At 41.8% G+C, this 23,359-nt stretch overlaps 2 protein-coding genes across 12 annotated transcripts in view; one reads left to right on the forward strand and one right to left on the reverse strand.

Moving 5' to 3' along the window:
- LOC143359119 (uncharacterized protein F13E9.13, mitochondrial) overlaps positions 1 to 23,359 on the reverse strand; it is a 281,397-nt gene that overhangs the window by 248,770 nt on the left and 9,268 nt on the right. The gene's annotated exons all lie outside the window — the stretch shown is intronic.
- Positions 1 to 23,359, forward strand: part of Dnc (phosphodiesterase dunce) — a 385,323-nt gene that overhangs the window by 192,808 nt on the left and 169,156 nt on the right. For 5 of the 11 annotated variants that reach the window (XM_076796802.1, XM_076796803.1, XM_076796804.1 and 2 more), the window contains exon 1: positions 15,323 to 15,579. The exons of 5 other annotated variants lie outside the window; for them this stretch is intronic. Coding sequence is in view for 1 of the 6 variants with exons in the window: in XM_076796813.1 (XP_076652928.1) it covers positions 2,878 to 2,966 (89 nt within the window). In the remaining 5 variants the exon portion in view is untranslated. Of the gene's footprint in view, positions 1 to 2,658; positions 2,967 to 15,322; positions 15,580 to 23,359 lie in introns of those variants that run through there. One more of the 11 variants, XM_076796813.1, reaches the window with a different exon arrangement.

The raw sequence follows: 23,359 nt of genomic DNA on the forward strand, positions 1-23,359 counted from the left end.
ATCCGTACCTGTTCCAAATTTATGGTTAAATTAGTACCCAGGCTAACCTAGAAAACCTAACCAGGTCGTCAACTAACCCAGACTTAGCCCAAACTAGAGAACCCAGCCAAAAGTCACTAACCCCAATGATCTAACCATACCTGTTCCAAATTTGCGTGACCCAATCAAAGTACCATCTATCTCATGATCTAACTTGGGAGTACCTAATCTGGACAACCTACCCAGGTCACTCCAGTTAATTTTCTGAAATAGAAAGTTCCTATCAGAAAAGAATCTGGTACCCAACGATGGTTTTGACAACCATGACACATTTTTGCGAACCAACCACTCTCTGCCAGGGTTAGCGGACCTCGACCCGGTTCGTTCGCGCAGAAACCGGCACCGAACTATAGCGTACGCACGCATCCGTTGAATCACGAGTGTTGGCACCGGCCACCCGTTATATTAATCAACGTTTGTCACGGCACCGGCCATCGTTCTGTAAACATTCTTCTGTCTCCATGGGCCAGCAACACGTGTCCCCGAACGAAGCCCTACGATCAGAACGATACTAATTTAGCATTCAGAGAATGTGGACCGTTGGCCGTTCTAGGGATTATTAAAACGAGTTACAGCCGGCGATAGATCATGCGACTCGGGGCGGGGTCTGCGCGACCTGCCAAAGGCAACATCACGCCGTTTCCGTCCTCGGAACATCTTTCTAGGATTCCCAAATTTTCTATCGACTTCTCGGATTTGTCACTGAGGAATTTCGAGTCATCCTATCCGCGTGGCAGTCATTTTTCCCGGGACGGTGATCGCGAACACGTGTGGGAGAAAAATTCATTGCCGTGACGTCGGCGCGACCTGTAAAATGTGACTCGGCGCGACGTGCCAAAGGAACTATATAAAAAATGCCTCGACACGACACTCCCGCCAGTGGTGCTCAATTTTCGGTGACAGTGAAGTCGGAGAAAAATTTAATGGCCTTCTCAACGGAAAAGAAATATTTTACCTCGAGCCAGGGTCACATGAACTCTCGTTCCACCCGGTATATTGATCTTCGCATGCTCCCTGGCACGCGCGATTTTTTCACACTTCCGAGAAATAATATTTGAGAAATGGTACTTCGTCCAGCTTTTGATGCCGAAGTGATTTTACTTGAATGACATTTTAAAAAGAATGTCTCGCAGATTGTTTCCTAGAAATGGTGGACTTATTGAGTATTATATTTGTTAATTATTAAAGGGGCGTGACGGACTATTTTGCAAGGAGAATAAATTTTTCATTATTTTACGAAAGCATGTAGAAAGTTCTGAGAAAATTGTTTACTCGAGGTTAGTAGAACGTTTGCTCCCACTATAGCAATGAGAGGAGTGGTCACCGCCCATTGCGCCGCCCATTCACCTCCTGCGCTAATCAGGAGAGAGATCATCCCCTCCCTCGTGACCAGAGTTGGGCGGAGACAGCAATGGGCGGAGCAAACCCAGATAAAATTTCATATTAACATAATACTCTTTAACAATAGATTACTAACGTGGGTGGGGTAGCAGATCCCAGTAAATTTGAATAAATAAGATATCAATAAATACAAATTCCGCATTTCTAAATTTAAAATTGTTAGATGTGACTTGATTAAAATTCCCAGAGGCTAGATTTGACGAAACTGAGTTCACAGATTTTCCAACCCCACGCGCGATACTTCAAAGAACGGTGACGCGACGCGAAAGCCACGACGGTCACGTGAGCCAGAAAATCCTCGGTCGGCGAAAAAAGCTGGAAAGGCCATTTTCCGCGAAAGTCACCCTCGAACAAATGTGCGGCTCGGAACAAACGACGCGTACGTGGGAAAAGCGACGCGCCGTTCAAAATAATTCGACTCGCTCTATAAATACAATGCGGCATTCAGTGCTGCGCGGCGCGTCGCGAAGTTCAGAAGCTTATCTGACGCGCGTTCGTTTCCCCGATCGGCGGATAGCTCTCTGATAACGCCGCTACCGGAAGTCCTTCTCGTCCTGCCGCTGCACCCTATTTCCGGTTCCATCGCTCCCGTGCGAAACGAATCGCAATTTATGTGAGTTCCGCAAAGTGCAAAGTGAAAACATCGGCATTTTCATTTTCGTGACGCGAAATCCTGTGAGATTTTTCAATATTGATCCGTGAATGCCGGAAGTGTCGTCGGTGAGTCCAGTGCTCGTAAAATTCGGTATAGTGCTGTTTAAAGAATTGTTGAGGTAATTAATTTTCCAAAAATAGTGATTGAGAAGATTGTTCGGTGGATATGATCTTGGTCGACAGTAGTGGTCGTTAAAACGAATTGACTGTCAGGGTGGTTGACAACGTCAGTGCGACAGTTGTCAGAGCTCGGCTAATTAAGCTAGACTAATTACGTCTGTACATAGTACATTCGATATTTCATATTTCTGCCACGGAAATTTAGCCGCTACAAATTTTCATTGCAGTCCTAGAAAATATCATTTTACATTTTTGTTATGAAAATACAGTCACTAGAATAGAAAATAGTCACGCAATAATTTGTTTTTCCAAAAAAGATCAGTAGCAACAGCCCGTTGCAACAGACTCGTTTCTTTACAAAAATCGAACCATTAAAATATAAGTTGATCATCCAATAAATTATTTTGAAAAAATTGTTCAAGAGTCGTACCAATGATAAATTTTTCTTTTACCCTCAGCATCAAATAAATTACGGTTATCGAACCAGTGAGAAAGATAGTACAAGAGGGGGTTAATTGGGGACATCATCCCCGAAGTTGTCGGTGCCGGTGTGTTGCTACGGTGTACCATGAAGATCCGCGTGGTGGCCGAGGTTAAAGTTCGTCGTTCGAGGGCAGTTTAATCGCGGTGTCTGGAAGATTTGTTGGGGACACGTGTCCTGACATGGAGAGGCTCAGCGTCGCGGAATCATTGCGCAGGAAAGATAGGAGAAGGCGCAGGGGTTGGACGGTGGTGGTCGGCCATGAAGTGCGGTGAGTATAAATCACTGGTGTGTTCCAGGGTGGTTGAAGCGTGCACCCTTATCTGGAAAAGGGTGGCCGGTGTGTCTCTGTGGAGAGGCTGCGTTGCCCCGTGCTCGCTGGAGAAATGATGGAGGGTCGCATATAAATTTCGTAGATTAAACTGCGACTGCCTGACGTCTTTGTTGTTGCGACTGTTCACCCTCGTGTTTACGACCAGCTGAAACTGTGCCTTGCGGTATAGCGAAACACTCTTGGCAGTTGGTTCTGGGGCTCCTTTGTCGAGATTTGCTATGCCTTCTTCAGTGTATCATGCTCCGAGAGAGTATAGGGGTGCTAGGGTAGGGGAGCTAAGATGATTTTAGGGTCTGGTGATTTTTATGCGTCTGTGGCCTCTATGCTATCTGAAAGGGGCCTTCGATGAGATGTCAATGCACCCTTGTTTGCCTCTTCACAAACTCTTAATTGTCTCTCTGGTTTACAACAAAATTGGGAGTAACTAGGATGACTAGGATGCCCCCATGATCATTGATAGCTTCAGCCGTTTAATGGTGAAGTTGGCAGGGTGTGGGGTTAGTTTTAAAACTCAATTCCTGAGATTCATCAGGTCCTCTTCATCATCGCTTCCTCGAATCTCTTAATTAGCCTTTCAGACTGTAGCTAAATTGAGGGTAGTTAGCACCGATAGGTGGCTTGTGTGTCCTGATGCATTTATGGCGTCTGGCGATATAATTCAGTGAAATGGCCAGTTTAATACGATGTCATTGTGTTTCTAGTTGGCTTTTTCAATGGGCTCTTTCTGAGAATCTCTTAATTGTCTCGTGGTGATGAGCAAGCGAGCCTGATGAATGGATTAGCAGTGTCGAAATATTTATAGCATTCACGAATGCGTGTAAAGCAATGACCTGTAACATTCCGTAAACTTTCCTTGCATGTATGCCCGAGACGATTACTATAAACCAACCCCACAGTGATTTTAATTCGATTGTGTCATTAACAAGAATTTAGCCGTCTCAATTTTTAAATTAAAAAATTAGGATTATAAAAAATGTATGATTCTGAAAAATGTCGAAAATTCGTGAATTAGAGGATAGTTAAAAATATCATTGTCAGAGTTGTTAATTGAAACAGGCTTTCCATTTTGACTGGTAGCGTCAAGACCATTTTTCATTTTGATTTATTCACTCGTGGATGTTCTCGTTCTATTATTGTAATTCGAAACATTTCGCATGAAGATGTCTCTCGTGGTTGGTTGAACCGTCGAGATAGTGATTCAGAAACGTCGGTAAATCGACGGCGACTCCTGCTGGTAAACTTTTGAGTCGGAGAGCGGTGCCACCTTCGCGAGCTTTTCGAAAGCTCGTCGAGCTTCCGCGATCTCGTATAGTAAAGCTCTGATCAATATCGTGAGTTACGATCCACCATATATTTTTACATGCACCCCGGCGAGCGGCAATAAAATGTGAATTGACCTACTTGGTATGGCGAACGAGAGGAACTTTCTGCGACAGGGTGAAATTCTTGAAACAACATTGTTCAGCTTTCCTCGGAACTCGATGCTACTTCAGAACTTTCTATTTTACAAAACACTTCGGAGATATGTTATAAAACATTGGGAGAAATAATACGATAAATTGCTAATTGCGTTCCATCCGCAAGAGAAATATTCTCGCAAGTAGAATGAGACAGTACGTTGCCAGACATTTTATGAAAAGGGTATTTTAAAACTCGATACGAATTTTTTAATAATATATAAAACGTGTCGGCCGGATTAAACCGAAACGAAAAAATTTTGCACGAATGAAATTTTATTTAAATTAAATAGTTAAGCTTTTCTTAATGTATGTAATGCTGCTTTTTCAATTTCAATTTTATTTCAACTCTGTGGCAATACGTTGTTCTGGCTTTCTGAATAAAAATATTAAAATTTCCTCAGTTCGTAAAACCAATGTATTACTGAACAATGTAATTTTTTATACCGTAGTTGACAGCATTATAAAACTTCTTTCTCAACGTTAATTTTATTTAAATCCTGTGAGCGTGTAATTTTCAGTTTACCTTGCCATGGATCTACAAGGCTGATCAGTTCTATAGAACAATAAAAAGTCGACTTGAACCGGGTCGTTAGGGCGACAGCTTTATTACGATCGTGGGCATAGTTACTCTCCTAAAATTCCGCGGGTCACGTCACGCCTCAACCCGAGTGTAAATTGTCGACGGGAATGCAGTCTGGCTAAAAGCCGACGTGGAGCATTGTGGAAATTTCAACTACAAATTAATGGGAACACTCGTAATCCTTTATTGAAGTGACGCCATTAGACGTGTCAGAGGACCAAAGGGGATATGTATTGCTCGTTCTATTAAAAACAGATTCCAACTTGGGCAATCTCATTGTTCCCATCGAAACCTGCAGCCGTCAAAGACATTCAGACATTCAATAATTTATACGCGTCGCGTTTCATAAAACTGTGCTGCCAAAGATATAATAAAGACACTATAATCATTGCTGATATGATATACATATATTTTCAAAAAAATATTATATGCACTTCTAATTTATACCACGTAATAAAATTATATATGTTTAAACGTTTGAAATAATACAACAAATTTTATATTACAATGTATGCGGTATGACATGCAAATATATGATATAATTTGTTGTTTAATATATTGATATATTTGATAGATTGTCTTATGGTAATGGGAGGAAATTTTATAGAATCTTGACGAAGATTATTAGTAGGTAGGTTATAAATATTTGTCGCTATAAAAATCACGGGGCGCGACGTGCTGCGCTGCGCTTGGAAATTACTTTATAATTTTCTTGGAATAGTAAGTGGCAGTCGCGCGTGCTCGCGTACATGCGCTATAATTTTATGATCTCTTTGACGACACGCTCGCCCGTTATTTATTTGAGGAAACGAGAGGAAAACAACGTGTGTGTGTGTGTGTGTGTGTGTCTCCCCGTAGAATCAGCCTGCGCCTCTCGCGTTACGCATTTCAGTCGGCCAATATTTGCATTCGAACGAGAAACACCAAACCATCAAACCAAACACTCAGGAACGTGTTCAATATTTGCGGTGTTCATTCCCGCCGAGTTTTAAATTCTTGATCAATAAGCGGAAGGGAATTGGAAGGTGTGCGGTCTCGGTCGATCTGTGTTAGTTCGTTATTCAGGGGATTTTATAGTCGAAATTAGTCAGCGAGTTGTTAAAAAAAAAAAAAACAATTGAGAAGAAAGCGAAACTACAGCTAAAAATATTTCAATGACTCATCGATTATACTATTTATTATTGAGTTTTTCATAGATGAATATTTTTTACTGAATTAGGAGTGATCGAATTTATTTTCATTTTTATGCCCTGTGTGAATAAATAATTTTTGAATTTTTTGATTGTATTGTACCGAATGGATCCTTTTCTTTGTAATGTTTGTCTAGAAAGGAAAAATGTGTTACAAAAGAGTCGATTTTCAGTCACTGAAAAATTTCATAATCGAAAGTCTTGCTTTTAAATGTGAATCGTTGCAACGGGAAGTAGGTCAGTAGATTCAGATAGCAAAGGCCAGACATGAGAAATTGTTAATTGCGTCAAGTTTGCGTGGACATGTAGTCTTTCTATTCCTGTAGTCACCTGTACGCTATCTCCTAATTTTGTACCCGTGAGAAATGCATCGGAACATTAAAGGCATGTTTTAATCGATTAAGTAGAATGTGCACACGCATGGTCAGCCATACGTGCAGATATATCAGAAAATAAAGTAACTGCAACGTAAACTCACAGAAATTGTTACAACGCGGATTTAAACAATTAATTAATTTCGTGGAATCAATATTTCGTAGCTTTTTATACCTTTTATACTAAATATTTTAGATATTTTATCTCGTGAACTTTTTATAGAATCAACTTCATTTATTTTAATTTATTCTGCCTCTCGGAGCAACATAGTGCGAACAATTTATGGCCCCGGGGTTAAACTGCGATGCAAAAAGAAAATGGGCCAATCCTTTTCCTGCATTAAGGTTTTAACTATCCTTTTTTTCAAGGAATATCTTTCACCACCGGCTGAAAGGAAAATTATAGCTCAACCCAGTTGCCCCACTCTGCAGATTTATGAATTATTATCGGATGATGAATTTTGGACGTTTCCCTCAAAATTTGAGGATTTTCTACGAATGCAAACTCTGACTAACGACCCAGAAATTCCATTCGAGTTCCTGCTTTCAATAATCTGAATTCCGCTTTCCGGATGCAGTGAACGCCACCTATGGCACCGCCAACGTGAAATTTAACAACGAACCTTTCTCGCGGCAGCGACGCAAAATTTCCCGCGAAACGCTTCGCCTTATCCGATCCAGTTTCACACATAATTACATATCTGTTACCTAATTGATTTATCGATCAGCGGACACCGTTCATCCGATTACGATACTAATAGTTTAAGTCGAGAATGGGTGGCTACAGTCCCGGGAGAATTAATCGCAGATTACGTTTTTATCAATAGCGGCCAGACCTAACCCGATATAGCATTTAAAAACCTAGCCTAGGCATCGATCAATATACTTGAACTGTCGAGCCAGATTTAATCGGTTATATCACATACCCCAGCGATATCCAAATATATCGTATTATATGATGTATCTAACAGAAATGTAATTAAATATATTATAAATTCAGGACAAGCCTAACCAAATATATGATATATGAATATATTCTATGCCTGACCCAAACATAATCAAATATATTATATATTATTATATTTTGTCTCGACAAGACTTAACCAAGTATATCATATATTAATATATTCTATGCCTAACCCAAACCTAACCAAATATATTATATATTAGTATATTTTGTCAGGACAAGAGTTAACCAAGTATATCATATATTAATATATTCTATGCCTAACCAAATATATGATATATTACTATATTCTATGCCTAACCAAATATATGATATATTACTATATTCTATGCCTAAGCAAGTATATCATATATTGATATATTCTATGCCTAAGCAAGTATATCATATATTGATATATTCTATGCCTAACGAAGTATATCATATATTAATATATTCTATGCCTAACCAAATATATGATATATTACTATATTCTATGCCTAAGCAAGTATATCATATATTGATATATTCTATGCCTAAGCAAGTATATCATATACTGATATATTCTATGCCTAACCAAGTATATCATATATTAATATATTCTATGCCTAACGCAGTATGTCATATATAAATATATTCTATGCCTAACCAAATATATGTAATATTATATTTTAATAAAAATTTCAATTCGACAACCGACAACAATTACTCCAACGACCGCAAACGAAAATGCTCGAGCACAGAAAATGATCCGCCTCGCCAGATCATTGCTGAAATTGAAATGAAGTGTTTGCATTTGCATTTTCCGGCAACTTTTGCATCGCGTCTCCGATCTTTATGGGCGGTATAGCGGGTAGCGTAACACGGGGTAAAATAATTATTAGTTTACGAAGGGCGTCTTAATTTTCCCGACACGTCCTCCAGCTTAAAACAACATCACGTGTTCCCCAGAGCGGGGAGGAACGGCGGTGTCCATGTCTGTCCCCTGTATTTACTCTACTTAATGATTCGTGTCATGTAGCGGCGGTCTTCCTTTGAAATTTCCGCGGAGGAGGATCGAGAGCCTCTGTGTGTTATCCTCGGGCGATATCCGTGGCAGAGGTTCGCGATTATTCAAGGGAACGAAGAATTTTCTGCGAGCTCAGCCCTCGGGCTGCGAGTACTTCGATCTCGGGAGGGAAATATTTTCAACTCGGAGAGACACCATTTTCAGTTTCGTGCGGTGATATCGTGGAATAGGGTCAATTACTATGGAAAGCAAGATGAAAATAAAATTAGAGAATTTTTTTTTCTTGTTGCTAATGACATTCACCGAGTCCCCAAGGTCGTCGAAAAAACACGACTAATGTCGAATGAGATCCCGAGGGGTCTCGTAAGGTCTGTGGAAGGGTCTCGAATGAAAACAAAAATTGCAGAACTTTTATTTCATCGTTCTTATTGATATGAAAAATTGGAGATCCAGATAATTCTTTCTGAAAATTCCACTGTTTAAATGCGAGGTCACGTCGGGATTCGACTGTCTGCTTTTCGAGCTTCAGCGCGATTTACGCTGGTTATTTAATTTGTTGATCTTCCGGCTTGTAGCCGGCATTTTTCATGCTCCTCGTTTCTGTGTCGCTCGGTGTTATCGTGTTTTACGTTAAGCTTTTAGCTGGCAAACTGTTCCATTAACCGGCCATGTTACGTCATCGATACAGCGTGCTTTTCTTTATTTTGTGAAACTGTATTCCCGTCGTTTTATTCTCCGGACTATTGATAAAATAGTATATAGATTGAATAAAACAATTTTCGCCTTTCATCGACCGTCTATGGATAGCGGGTAAGTTCGACGATGTCCTGTTTGCTTCAAACTTCGGACCCGATCTCGCAACGAGGAAAAAAGTTACTATCGGTTGAGGCAAAGCATATCGTAATTAAAACTCTCCTTTGCAAAAGCTTCCCGTTTCGTCGAAGGGATAAACTTTTAATGCCGTTCAAAGCTCGTTCCTTTATTTTCTTACGATGCCGACGTCTGCTTCTGGCAACTCGAATCCCTCGCAAAATATATTAAATCATAACCGTTCTTGACGTGCTGCTCTGGTAGCCTTTTTCGACGCCGAAACGCCAAGCCATTCTATCAAAATCGGTTACTTCCACTTGCTGTCGATCATTATAGTGCACTCCAGAATTTTTCAATTCTGTTAACACTAGGAAATTAATGTCCACTGAAGAGTAGAAAATTCCAAAGAGTTTCAGCAAGGTACGGTGAGGTCCAGTGAGGCCCAACGAGGTCTAAAAATGTCCAGTAAGGTCTAGAAAGGGAAAATAAGGTCCACTGGTGCTTCAGAGGGGACCTTAAAATTCTAGTGAGGTCCACTGAGGTCTAGAAAATTTCACTCAGTTGCAGAAAGGTCCAATGAGGTCCACTAAGGTCCAATGAGGTCTAGAAAAGTCCAATGAGATCCACTGGAGCTCCATAGGGGACTAGAAAATTCTAGTGAGGTGTACTGAGTCTTAGAAAATTTTAGTGAGTTTCAAAAAGGTTCAGTGAGGTCCAGTGAGGACCAACGAGGTCTAATAAGATCCAGTAAGGTCTAGAAAGGTCCAATAAAGTCCATTGGAGGCCCAGAGGGGATCAGAAAATTCTATTGAGGTCCACTCAATTCTAGAAAATTTCACTCAGTTTCAGAAAGGTCCAGTTGAGGTCGACTAAGGTCCAATGAGGTCCACTGGAGGTCCAAAACGGACATCAAAATTCTAGTGAGATCCACTGAGGTCTAGAAAATTCCAATGAGTTTCAGAAAGGTCCAGTTGAGGTCCATTAAGGTCTAATGAGGTCTAAAAAGGTCCACTAAGGTCTAGAAAGGTCCAGTTGAGGTCCACTGAAGGTCTAGAGAGGATCAGAAAATTCTAGTGAGGTCCACTCAATTCTAGAAAATTTCACTCAGTTTCAGAAAGGTCCAGTTGAGGTCGGCTAAGTTCCAATGAGGTCTAAAAAGGTCCACTAAGGTCTAGAAAGGTCCAGTTGAGGTCCACTGAAGGTCTAGAGAGGATCAGAAAATTCTAGTGGGGTCTAGAAAATTTCAATCAGCTTCAGAACGATCCAGTGAGGTCCAATAAGATCCAGAATTGCCCTACCGAGGTCTAATGAGGTCTAGAAGGGTCCAGAAGGGTCGCATGCGAAATGCAGCGCACAAAATCGCGTTCCAAGTACCGAATGATTCGCCGTCTTGAGTCAAAGCCGTGATTGGCAAATGAAATTCAGTTATATCGATCGTCGTAAAAACGGAGGGTCGTCTGTTTACCAGCGGCCGGAAAATCATCTGCCAGCTTGACACAGATTCTACCGAACTTCGAAACCCGATACCCTATTCCGTTTTCTCTTTCCAAGCAGACGATTCGATTGATCCGAAAGCAAACGTAATCATGGTACCGTCGCTGACCCTCTCGCAGCCTGGAGCTCTTCGGTCCGAGGCATTGGTCAATAGCGCTCGGTTCCAAGTGCGGAAGCTGAAGCATCTCCGCGCTGCTTCCTGACAAGAATTAACCGGATTCCCCCAGCGATGCGCCGGGACGTGACAGTATTCTTTAATGATCAATCCAATTGCCCGTATCTGTAACGATACCGGGTGCCGGCGTTCCACTCGTGGACGCGGACAAAAGCGCTAGGGCACCGGTGGCTTGACCTTTCCTCACCCGGGGAAGTCTGCTCACACGGCGACGAGCATGCTCCGTCCCCTTTTCGCTTAATATAGTACAGGTGCTTGCCCCCTGCGCGGCTGGCATTGCCTCTGAAAGGACTTGCTCAGCCTTGAACGCACCCCATCCGCGCCGTTCATCTGAAAGCCTGCTCGCTAAAGACCCCGGCGAACTTGCCACGGAAACTCGGACGGCTTCCTTGACTTCCCGAGACCTGAATAATCACTTTGATGACGCAAACGTAGGCCTCAGACGTGACTCACTTATCGTCACACCAGCTGGCATATCTGTGTCCAGAGTCACGTTACCATTCGATTTCTATCGGGAAATGGGAAAGAAATTGTTGTTTGAACGCGTTTGAGCTTGTATGAGGAGGTATGAGCATGTTTGAAGATGTTTGTCGCTGCACGTCGACTAAAATTTTTATTTATTTTATTCTTACTGTAGCAGAACAGTAGAACTGTGGACAAAATAGATTATTTTGAGCGTGTTTGAATATGTATGAACGTGTATGAACATGTATGAACCCACATGTATGACATCACGACTTCGATCACTATGACTCTTGTTTCCATCGCAGCAGTCATGAATACGCAAGCGATGAACCAATTTTGAAATTCAATTTAACTACTATAGTGCCGATAGAATTTCGTTTGATCATGTTTCAGCTTCAACAGGTTCCCTCTTGCATGTGTTCGAACAAACCCTGTACGGCCTCCTTTTCCATGGAAGAATACCCGGGTATTGATTTCGTTATGATTGAACCTGCACCGTATCTTTCATGTTTTCATTTCATTTTCTGCGGTTGAGATTTCAAAAATAGAAGTATCTAAAAAACCGAGCAACACAGAATCCACCTGGAAACGCAGTTTCAACCTGTCAGCTGTCTACGGACTCAGTCCACAATTTTAGTACCATTTTAATAACGGACTACAATTTCAGCCTTCTTCAATCAATGACAAGTTTGTACAAACAGAGGCGAATCATGAGTACGATAAATATTGCTTCAAACACAATATTACAAGAATTGAGTTGCTAACTGGTCTAACACACAATACGACAAATACTTAACACAGTTTGAGCTTGTTTGAGCAATGAATGCACAAGTTTGCACAAACCTCGACCAATTATGGGTACAACAAATATTGTTCCAAAATTTTCTTGCAAGAATTGAGTTGCTCACTGGTCTAACAAACAATGCGACCAACACTTAATGCAGTTTGAGCTGGTTTGGGCAATGAATGCAGAAGTTTGCACAAACCTCGACCAATTATGGGTGCAGCAAATATTGTTGCAGAAATTTTCTTGCATAAATTGAGTTGCTCAGTGGTCTAACAAACAATACGACAAATACTTAACACAGTTTGAGCTTGTTTGAGCAATGAATGCACAAGTTTGCACAAACCTCGACCAATTATGGGTACAGCAAATATTGTTGCAGAAATTTTCTTGCAAGAATTGAGTTGCACAGTGGTCTAACAAACGATGCGACCAACACTTAACACAGTTTGAGCTGGTTTGGGCAATGAATGCACAAGTTTGCACAAACTTCGACCAATTATGGGTGCAGGAAATATCGTTCCAGAAATTTTCTTCCAAGAATTGAGTTTCCAAAACTATTTGGAGGCGTTGTTACGATATTTCACCGGTCTATATTTAACAAACTGCGCTTTGTAACGAGGAAGGTGACGAATTCTCGCGAGCACGCGTGACTCAAAGGTCCAGCGAGGCCATGAGTGAATGGCATGATCGAAATGGAGCCGATGGCTACGGTCCAAAACCGTGCATCTCTAGACGCGTGTAAATCGATTCGACCCGCGTGCAAATATTTGCGTAGATCGCAATATTTCCTTGATGGTTTGTTTCTCGTGGTTGCGAAACGGTTATCGTTTCACGCAGCGAACGCCCCGCGCCATTTGCATAAGAGTCACGAGCACGAGAAAAATTAATTTCTGCCGTCATTTTTTTTCCTGCGTCGGCTCTCGGGGCCTCTTCCGCGATTCCTTATTTATTACGGCGGACGACGTTTCTGCTCAATTATTTCCTTTGTCTCCACGCCATCTTCAATATTTCAGTAGCCATTTCCCCCGAACTCAATATTTATCTTTCTCGCGCGAATCGCAGCAAGAGAACAGGCTCTCCTCGAGTTCCAACCGCTCCTGAATTCGCGTGCAGTTTCAGACTTAATGCTGAACAAATAGATAGAACTTAAACTTATGGCATGCGAGCTCATTGGAGAAAGGTTGTGCAAACCTCGACTAGATTGAACTGTTCGAGAGGAATTCTTTTAAAAATTGTGTGTTTGTTCATTTTGCTTTGATCTAGTGTATTTATGATTCTATTCGGAGTCAATTATACCGGAAAATATATCGATGCATGGAAGTCTTTGGAAATTTTTTGCCGGTAGAATAAACAAGATATCTTTATCAAAGTTTACATAGTTGTTAAGGTAACCTTGGCGAATATTCATGAATTATTGTAGAGCGCTATCGCTGAAATTTTAGTAATTATGCAGAAAGATAACGAATATGTTGAAGGTATTGCTTCTAGGTGTATTGTGTGGTATTGTGTGAACGATGCAACCAATCTGCTTCAAAATTTTGTAGTGTACAGAGTTCATTCGTAGTTAATTTTGAGATTCGTGAAATTTGTAAAAGTTCGTTGTTTGTATAATCTACAAAAATGAGGAGACGAATGGTCAACATTGAAAATTGTCAAATATTCTGGAAACACTTAGAGAAACAGGAACAGCTTTTTAACGAGTTAGCACACTCACGTCACGTTCTTGCAACAAGCAGCGTTGCTGCATTATCAAACACGCCCTCCATCCTCGAAGTCAGCGAAACTCGCCGGTTGCTATAAACGTATTCCGCCTCCGCGAGTGGATCCCCTCGGAGACAAAGGAAAAAAGTGCTCCACAACGTCATTCTAGAAATGCTAGAGTTGAATTTGTATGCAAGAAAATATCGAACAGAATTAATTCGAGGGCAAATGACTTTCAGGCAGACATTGAATGAGTCCACGAAACTTTTTAATACGTACTGGTTAAAGTGTGCACGGTAAAACATTTTTAAGAAAACGTTCCGTCACTGTAGGTTCCCACAAGAACAAATAAAAAAGTTTAAATACAACTCGTACGAACCGCTCCGAAGTGGCAGCAAAAAATACTCACTCACTACACTTTCAATCTTTGAAAAATAGTCGACATTCAAACTGTTAGAACTTCATTAAAAAATTGTCAGACAGTCCGAGCTTATTTTAAAACTTGAAGAATCCACTTTCACACCCATCAATCATTCTAAAACATTTTTTCACGATATACCGGGTGGGAAACTAAAACCAAAAAAATTTTTTTCGTGACTCAAAATACCGTAGATTTGAAGTTGAACGTTGTGACAAAGTAGCCCTAAAATTTCAGAAAGATTGGTCCAACCAATTGGACACAACAAATTCCCAAACATTCGTCATTTTGTGAAAAGTCCTACTTTCACTCAGGTACCTTTCTCTCAGTAACCACTGGACCGACGGACTTTAAATTTGACATGCTCCTGCCACTAAGCCTAACACATATTCCAGCCAAATGCTTTTTCGAAAATTCAACTCCCAGTCAAAATGGCAGCATCATTTATATAAAAAGAAAATTAGGAATAAAAAGAGACCCCCACATAGATAGCATTGTAAAATTTTTCCTATTCACAATTCCAAAATTTCCTTTGGCAAAAACACGGCTCCAGTATCCCACTAGAAGCTCAAAAAATTTCAAGTCGATAGCTGCAGTAGACTCCGAGAAAAAAATCATGAACCTGGAAAAAGGCCGAACAATAGTTATTTCGTGCACACCCAAAAGGTGCCTAGGTCTCCTGAATAAATAAATAAAAAAAAAAAAAAGAAGGAACAACTAAAAACCGTGGGACCAGCGTGCGTCACGAGAAAAATCCGCATTCTCGCCACAGAGCGTGGCTCTAGCGCGCTGAAGCCGAGCGAAGCGGATCGGAGCGGAACGAAGCGGGCATGAGCGAGACAGAGCGAGCATGCTCGCGACGCTGGTGTCTGGGTTCGCAGGAGGGCAGCTCGACGCCGCTCTCAGTCCGACAGTACGCGCGACCTCGAGCGGATCGCGATCGTTTACCCGTGACGCGCGTGGATCGTGTGGATCGCCGTCGATCTCGCGAGTCTCTGGCCCCATAGTCCTCGATCGCGCCGGGCGCGAGGATGCCAGAGCCCGGGTGTCCTGTTCACTGGTGCGCAGGCAAAAACTCCTGACGCAATTCCACCTACGTGTGCACCCTCGCCAGCCTGCAGCCAGGACTCGCAGGATAGTGGAGGTGAGACAGTGTTTGTGTTGTGCAGGGGAGTCCTTTCGGACAGTCGCTTGCATCGTTAGGATAACTGCATCCTAGCCTGGAGCTCGTAATGACGCATTAGCATCGACAGGATTTTATTTTGTGACTGTGATCGTTCTGAGATGGCGGTAGACGGTTTGGGAGTCTTTGTTGACCTGGGAGGAGCTGGGTTTGTGAATTTTGTTTGATGAGGAAATGGTTTATTGAGGATTCAATTTATTGAAGATCTGAATTATTCAGGAGTTGATTTATTCAGTTTAATGTATTCAGGATTGTTACGGTTGGTCGATGTTGGCCATATTGCATTAGGAGCCGTTTGGGACCTGCGAGGACAGTTCTGAGATGTCCTAGTATACCCTAGACTCTGCTGATCAAGGATTTAGGATGATAGCTCCACTTCTGTAGGATTCAGTTAGTGACGATTAAATCCTTGGATTTGTACGAAGTGGTTCAGTGTCTTTGGGTCAGCTAGGTATTGGTCGGATAGGTTTAGGAACAGTTTGGGACCTGTTCGGATACAGGACCTGTTTGGGTCCTAGTGTACCTAGACTTTGCTGATCAAAGACTCACAATGATAGCTCCACTTCTGAAGGATTTTGCAAGTTTTTACCTAGCAAACGGTCTCCTTTAAGGTCTAGAGTGCTTAGACCATGCTCATGAAGGATTTAGGACGACAACTTCTTTTTTTAAGGATTCAGTCTTGTGGCAATTAAATCCTTGGGCTAGAGTAAGATGATAGAATGTCTTCGGATGATCTAGGAGGGGCTAGTTAGAGCTGATGATTGAATTGATTAAGGAGCTAACTTGCTAAGTTGAGCATTGTTGAGGCCGTCAGGTGTTGAATGAACTTGCGCGTGTTTGGCCTGGTGCAAAAGGTGATCTAGTGCCTTCGAGTGATCTGGGAAGTGGTAAATTTGTCGTGAAGGTAATTTAGTCCCTTGGACAATTATTAGATGATCTACTACACCTAGGCCTCGCTGAACGAGGACTCAAAGTGATAATTCAATTTTTAAACAATTCTTCTCACTATCAAATCCTAGACGTCTACGGATGATCTAGAAGAGGCTTCTCTGCTGTATCGAGGATTGCCAATCTTCTTGTTAACAGTGCTGTAAGCCATGTTCAACCATTGGCTCGTCTACAGTCCTCGGATCCTTCAGAATGACAGATCCCTTGCTAAAGGATTCAGTCCTGTGACCATTCGATCCTTGACCTACTGTGAACTGATCTGCTGTCTTCGGCTAATCCTGAACAAGCTAAGTTGCTATATTGAGGATCGTTGATCTTCGGCCAGTTATGAGACATCCTACCGAAATCCTGCACGATAGATACCACCTCAAAGACGTCAATCTTCTCAGATTGTATTTTAAGTCATTGGCAGGTGCAAGATCATCCGTCTTCGTATGATCTAGCAGCGAAATTTGCAATGTTGACAATTGTTGATCTTGGCCAACATCACGCTACATCGTAAACTATTTTCTTTGGAGCTAGACCTGGCAACTACATTAACCGTGGACATAATATACCAATTAGGGTAATCAGATTGTACCGTGCTCGGAGCTGACCGACCACATTAAATCTGATCAGTTCTGACGAAGTATGACGAAACCTCCGCGTCACACCACAAACACCGAAAGTCTCTCGATCCGCTAAGTACTCTAGATGCTGAACAGTGTGATTTCGTGGAAAATAATGGAAGTGTCCAATTGCGAAACGTATCGATAACAGTTTGATACGATAATGCCTGTTCGAAGAGTGTAGATAAGGGAGTATTCGAGTCGTCTGAGACCTTAATCTGATCTCTCGATCATCCGAATTATCGTCAAGGTTTCGGAAACAAGACCACTCGAACTTTCCACGATGTCAACGTTGCCCAACATGACGAAGTCTTTGAACCCCCGGCGGAGCCACTGAACTCTATTAAGATCATGAATCAATCATCCCCGCCTCTGCGATGCTACCGCGACTGCACTGCTGAACTTCCCGTCCCCACGGAGGCCAGGAGATTGATCCTAAGCGGCCCCTCGAAAGAATTTCGACTTGTGCCACTCGACAAGTTGCTACAAACACGAAACTTGCCCCTCGCAGTTCCTCCATATAATGCAATCTCGAGAGTTATAAAACTTTTCGACAGCCACTCGCGTTGCTGTTTTCAGGGTCCTCGTGTTTCGGATTTGTGGTCGTGGAACGATGCTGGTACCAATCTGGCCAACAATATAGCGATTTCGAAAGTTGTAGGAATCGGTTATGGCGGTTCGGCTTCCTGCTTCAAAGAATCAAATTTCTGCCTGGGCGTCGTAACGTTGCAACGCTGTAGTTAACAATCTGGAACTTCCCAGGCCAACAGTGTAGCAATTTCGTGGAAACTCGTGACAATTTAGATTGCTGTTTCGACGAATCAACTGTGTGCTTAGGTATTGTGATGTTAGGGCGTTGCAGATAACAAATTAGTACTCCTCTGTTCAACAATGTAGCAATTTGTAAAGGTGTTTTAGTGACGACAGTTCACGTTGCTGTTTTGGAGAATTTTATGTTTGCATATTGTGATGCAGATAACAAATTAGTACTCCTCAGTTTAACAATGTAGCAATTTGCAAAGGTTTTAGTGACGACAGTTCACGTTGCTGTTTTGGAGAATTTTATGTTTGCATATTCTGATGCAGAGAACAAATTAGTACTCCTCAGTTCAACAATGTAGGAATTGTTGTTTCGAGGAATCAGTCGTGTGTTGAATTATTGTGATTTTAGAAGGACTCAGATGATATCATAGTTTAGATAATGCTACTTTTTAGTTCAATAATGTAGCAATTTATACAATTTTTTTAGTTTGTGACGATAGTTTAAGTGACTGTTGAGAAGAATCAATTTTGTGCTTGGGGATTGTGATTTTAGGACGATGCGAATAGCAAACCAGTGTTTCCTAGACCAGTGGGATCCATTTTTAGGAATTTCCAACAATGCAGCAATTTCTGAAAAACGTAGAATTTTGAAGAGTGAATTTTGTGCTTGGGCATAGTGATTGTAGAACTTTGCAACCACTGGGATCAATTTTTAGGAATTTTCAACAGTGTAGCAATTTCTCAGCATTTTGAGCAACGTAGCAATTTTAATTGTTTAATGCTTTTGAGCAGACGCAGTAATTTCAACAAAGTAGCAATTTTAATTGAATAACGATTTCGAGCAGATGTGGCCACTTCAACGAAGTAGTATTTTCGATGGCAATTTAGAACAGTGCAATTTTGGTAAAATATGGAGATTTTGAAGAACGTGATAATTTTGATGAAACTTAATTGCGAGCAAGTGTGACCTTTTAACAATGACTCTTGGAAGATGTAGTAGAGTTTTAAAGATTCATGGCCGAAATTTACGGTGGCTGTTTTAAAAAGATAATCTTTGGGTGTGGGTGTTATGCTCCTGGAAACGATGCAAGCCGATGGCGAAAGGATTCCTCTTTATTGTGAGTTGCGAACGATTTTCTTTTGGAGTACCGACGATCACCGTATCTCCTTTCTCGTGGGAAGACTAAGAGCTCCTCCAGAGCCTCGTATAACACGATAAAGTCGTCCGTCCGGTCGATCGTCATAAACGTTGACAGAGAATCGATTCGACGGAAGGGGACAGCGTGCGCGTTATTTTGCTAGGGTACGTGTTAAACGATTATGACGAATCATCAGCTCCGTGGGCATTAGGCTTCCTCGATATCGACCGAGAGCGTCGCAAGGGTTCTATAGCCCACACTGACTGCGGGAAATATTTTTGGGTTCGATGGGACGGCCATCCACCACTTCTCCGATAACTATACGTAAGAGTTAGGCTCACCTCCGGAACCTTACGAAACCCCTAACGACAGCAAACATTACGAATCTTCATTTTTAATCAAACAAATTTTCAGTAATGATGGTCGGTGCAAACTTTTGAAATTTTAGTGACATTATTGCAATTTTACACTTTCTAAAAATTAAATAAAGATATTCGCCAAGCTGAATTGTTTATTAAAAATGTATCGCAGAGAATTCTTGGGTGTTCTCAATTTTCTAATTAAATCGAATTCACTGTCATTTCTGCCTGCTAGTCAAATTGCATTGTTTCATTAATTAACACATTTAATTGCCGAGAATATCTCGAGTTTCCAACTGTTTCAATTAAATGAATTCAATGAAATCGATCCGATAGTCAAGTAGAATGTTTTTGCACAGCTTTACTTACAGAGAATTTTTCGAAACGAACATGCACAGTGAAAAGATACGAATTCAATCATACAGATTTTTTGGGGTTTTCAATTTTCAGAGTTGAACGGAGTGAATTTTAATTTACTTGCAGAGAATTTTCAATGATACGAAATACGTTTCTACGAAGACTGTGCGCGACAGTTTGTTGGACAATTGAAAACTGATCTGTGTGTCGTTCTAACGCTGACATATCGATAATTGTATAAGGATTCGGTAGCCCCGGGCATCTGCAATTCGCGACCATTTTTCTCCCAGCGAATAGACAGCGGGGAACACACACACACACGCGCGCACACACACACACACACACACACACACACACACACACACAGAGGAAGACGTGGTTTTATTGTTGTGGAGCTGCGCCAGAGATACCCCATTCTTTTCTCTCCCCCACCGATACTTTTCGTCACAAAGAAGTGTCGATGATGACACGAGTACGATGAAACAGCTGTTTTCCAGGAACATGACAATTGTGTAAACATGATAAACGATATACGGTCCGGAAACATAGTTTGTGAAACATGTTAGCGATTCTAAAGGACCTTGGGCGTTCACGGAGGTATACGTGTATACGTAAACGAATGTGTCGAAATCATTCTCATACTTGAATATCTATCAGGGGATTTAGTATCTTCTCGGACACCGTTTCTCTGTTACATTGCGCCATATACAATAATGGCACGCTAATGAGGGTTTATGCTTATAAGCATTTACTCTGAGGCTAGTTTTCATCGGGGAATATTAACTTGTGAATACTGGTCGTAATTAATATGAAATTCTGAATAATATGGAAACCGTATCATGCCCAGAGTATAAGTGAGTTCAAGTTGGAGAGCATGGTTGCAGATCCAATAAATTTATACCATAGTTAGCCTAGATCTGACCGGGACTCGATAGAAACCGAAATTAGGCCTGACCTAGACCTGATAAGAGTCGAATCCAGACCAAATCTAGACCTAACCCTGACCTGATCGAAATCTAATCTCCACGTGATCTCGGTACGATTTCAAATTCAGTCCTGAAACCTCGGTCGCATTTCGGCTTGGCCTAACTCGCGCTTTCTTTAAATTAGATGTGAGTAAAAAAATGGTTCCCGACCTAACAAGGTCGAATGGAACCTGACGAGGTCCAAATAAATTAGTCCTGACCTAACAGGGTCCAAATATGGTAAATTAGTCCTGACTTAACAGGGTCCAAATAAATTAGTCCTGACCTAACAGGGTCCAAATAAATCAGTCCTGACTTGACAGGGTCCACATAAATTAATCCTGACCTAACGGGGCCCAAATAAATTAATCCTGACCTAATAGGGTCCAAATAAATTAGTCCTGATCTAACAGGGCCCAAATAAATTAGTCCTGACCTAATAGGGTTCAAATAAATTAGTCCTGACCTAACAGGGTCGAAATAAATTAATCCTGACCTAACGGGGCCCAAAGAAATTAATCCTGACCTAACGGGGCCCAAATAAATTAATCCTGACCTAACAGGGTCCAAATAAATCAGTCCTGACTTGACAGGGTCCACATAAATTAATCCTGACCTAACGGGGCCCAAATAAATTAATCCTGACCTAATAGGGTCCAAATAAATTAGTCCTGATCTAACAGGGCCCAAATAAATTAGTCCTGACCTAATAGGGTTCAAATAAATTAGTCCTGACCTAACAGGGTCGAAATAAATTAATCCTGACCTAACGGGGCCCAAAGAAATTAATCCTGACCTAACGGGGCCCAAATAAATTAATCCTGACCTAACAGGGTCCAAATAAATCAGTCCTGACTTGACAGGGTCCACATAAATTAATCCTGACCTAACGGGGCCCAAATAAATTAGTCCTGACCTAATAGGGTCCAAATAAATTAGTCCTGACCTAACAGGGCCCAAATAAATTAGTCCTGACCTAATAGGGTTCAAATAAATTAGTCCTGACCTAACAGGGTCGAAATAAATTAATCCTGACCTAACGGGGCCCAAAGAAATTAATCCTGACCTAACAGGGTCCAAATAAATTAGTCCTGACCTAACCGGGGCCAAAGAAATTAATCCTGACCTAACTAACAAGCTCCAAATAAATTAGTCCTGACCTAACAGGCCCAAATAAACGTACCCTCTCCCACCCCCGGTGTTCCTGAAGTCCCCGACTGTAAATGCCGACGTAATGACCATTTCTAATGGCACAAATACCCCAGTTTTCTTCGCGATTCAATGTCGTCGGGCAATCGAACCGATTAAGCCATCCATCCACTGAAATTGGCCTCTTAGCGGGAACTTGGATCCCTCTCAAACTAATCGTACAATTTCTTGCAACTCTATTTATCCTCGCCCACGCTTCAGATCGTTAAGTGCATTTTGAAGCCACCAAGACGCGCTTCCTGTTCCGAATTTCGAACGACCGAAAGGGACAACGGGTTTCCGGCCGCCTCTCGTCCCAAGAGACCAGGCTGAAAGAAGTGACCTAGAAAAACTCTGGGGAAAGTGCGAAAAAAACAGGAGATAGGGTCTGGCAGTCCGTTCACGTAATTCTCCGCATCGCCCCCTCGACAGCTCTAACAGGACCGTTTTCTGTGGCAATCCCTTAAACTTTAATCGACCTGTTACGAACACACTCGTCCGGTGACATCTATAAATTTCCCGCGTCGGACCGCTGCATTACACAACACACGCTTTTGTTTCGACACCCAACCAAAGCACTGCCGATCCCGCAAATCACGTTTATCTGGAGTCTGAAATTTTCAAGGCCCTTTGCCCTTCTCCTTCGTCAAGTACAGAGTTTACTCAAGCTTTATATAATTTTTACCAATTGGTCATAATGTTGTACACAGCACACTCAATACGCATACAGTGAATTCCCGATGTAAGTCACTGCGTGCCTCGCGTTTAAAGGTCACTTGGACTACCCACACCACCACGGATAGTGACTTTTACATTTCCAGCGTGCACTGTGTACTTCAAATCCAACGTTCGGCGAGAACCACAGATTTCGTCTAAATGTCTTATATCGAGATGTCTTATATTAAAAGTGACTTATATCGAGATTTCACTGTAATTTCACTGTGAAGCCCCAACAGATTTTCAAACAATTAAGAGGCACTTAAGTGTACTACAGTTGACTACAAAATTGTGTACATGACATTCTCTTCGCTTAGAGAATTTTCTATTTTGGTGTTGAAACATATCAGTGATTTCGGTGACATTAAAATCTAAAAAAAATTGAGAGGCACTTAAATGTAATTTCAACGGACGCTAGCAATTTTTTATCAGCTACAGTTGGTCCCAGATTCGTCTAGAAAATTTTGTGTAGCAAGCTACCAGTTGATGGTAGCACTGAAATGAGAGGGAATCAGCTGAAACCGGATAATCCGGATCCGAAGAATTCGTGGTCGGAGCGTCGTGCCCAATCGAAAACCGTTCTATTTTGGTCGCGGCCTGTTCTCCGGTTCTCCTGACAGCGCGTTCGTCATCGTGACAAAAGTTCCCGCGTGAAATCGGTCACCGGCCGCGCCGCGAGTCTCCGCTCTCCGGTTATG

The sequence above is a fragment of the Halictus rubicundus genome, chromosome 11 (assembly GCF_050948215.1).
Source record: "Halictus rubicundus isolate RS-2024b chromosome 11, iyHalRubi1_principal, whole genome shotgun sequence".
Lineage (NCBI taxonomy): Eukaryota > Metazoa > Arthropoda > Insecta > Hymenoptera > Halictidae > Halictus > Halictus rubicundus.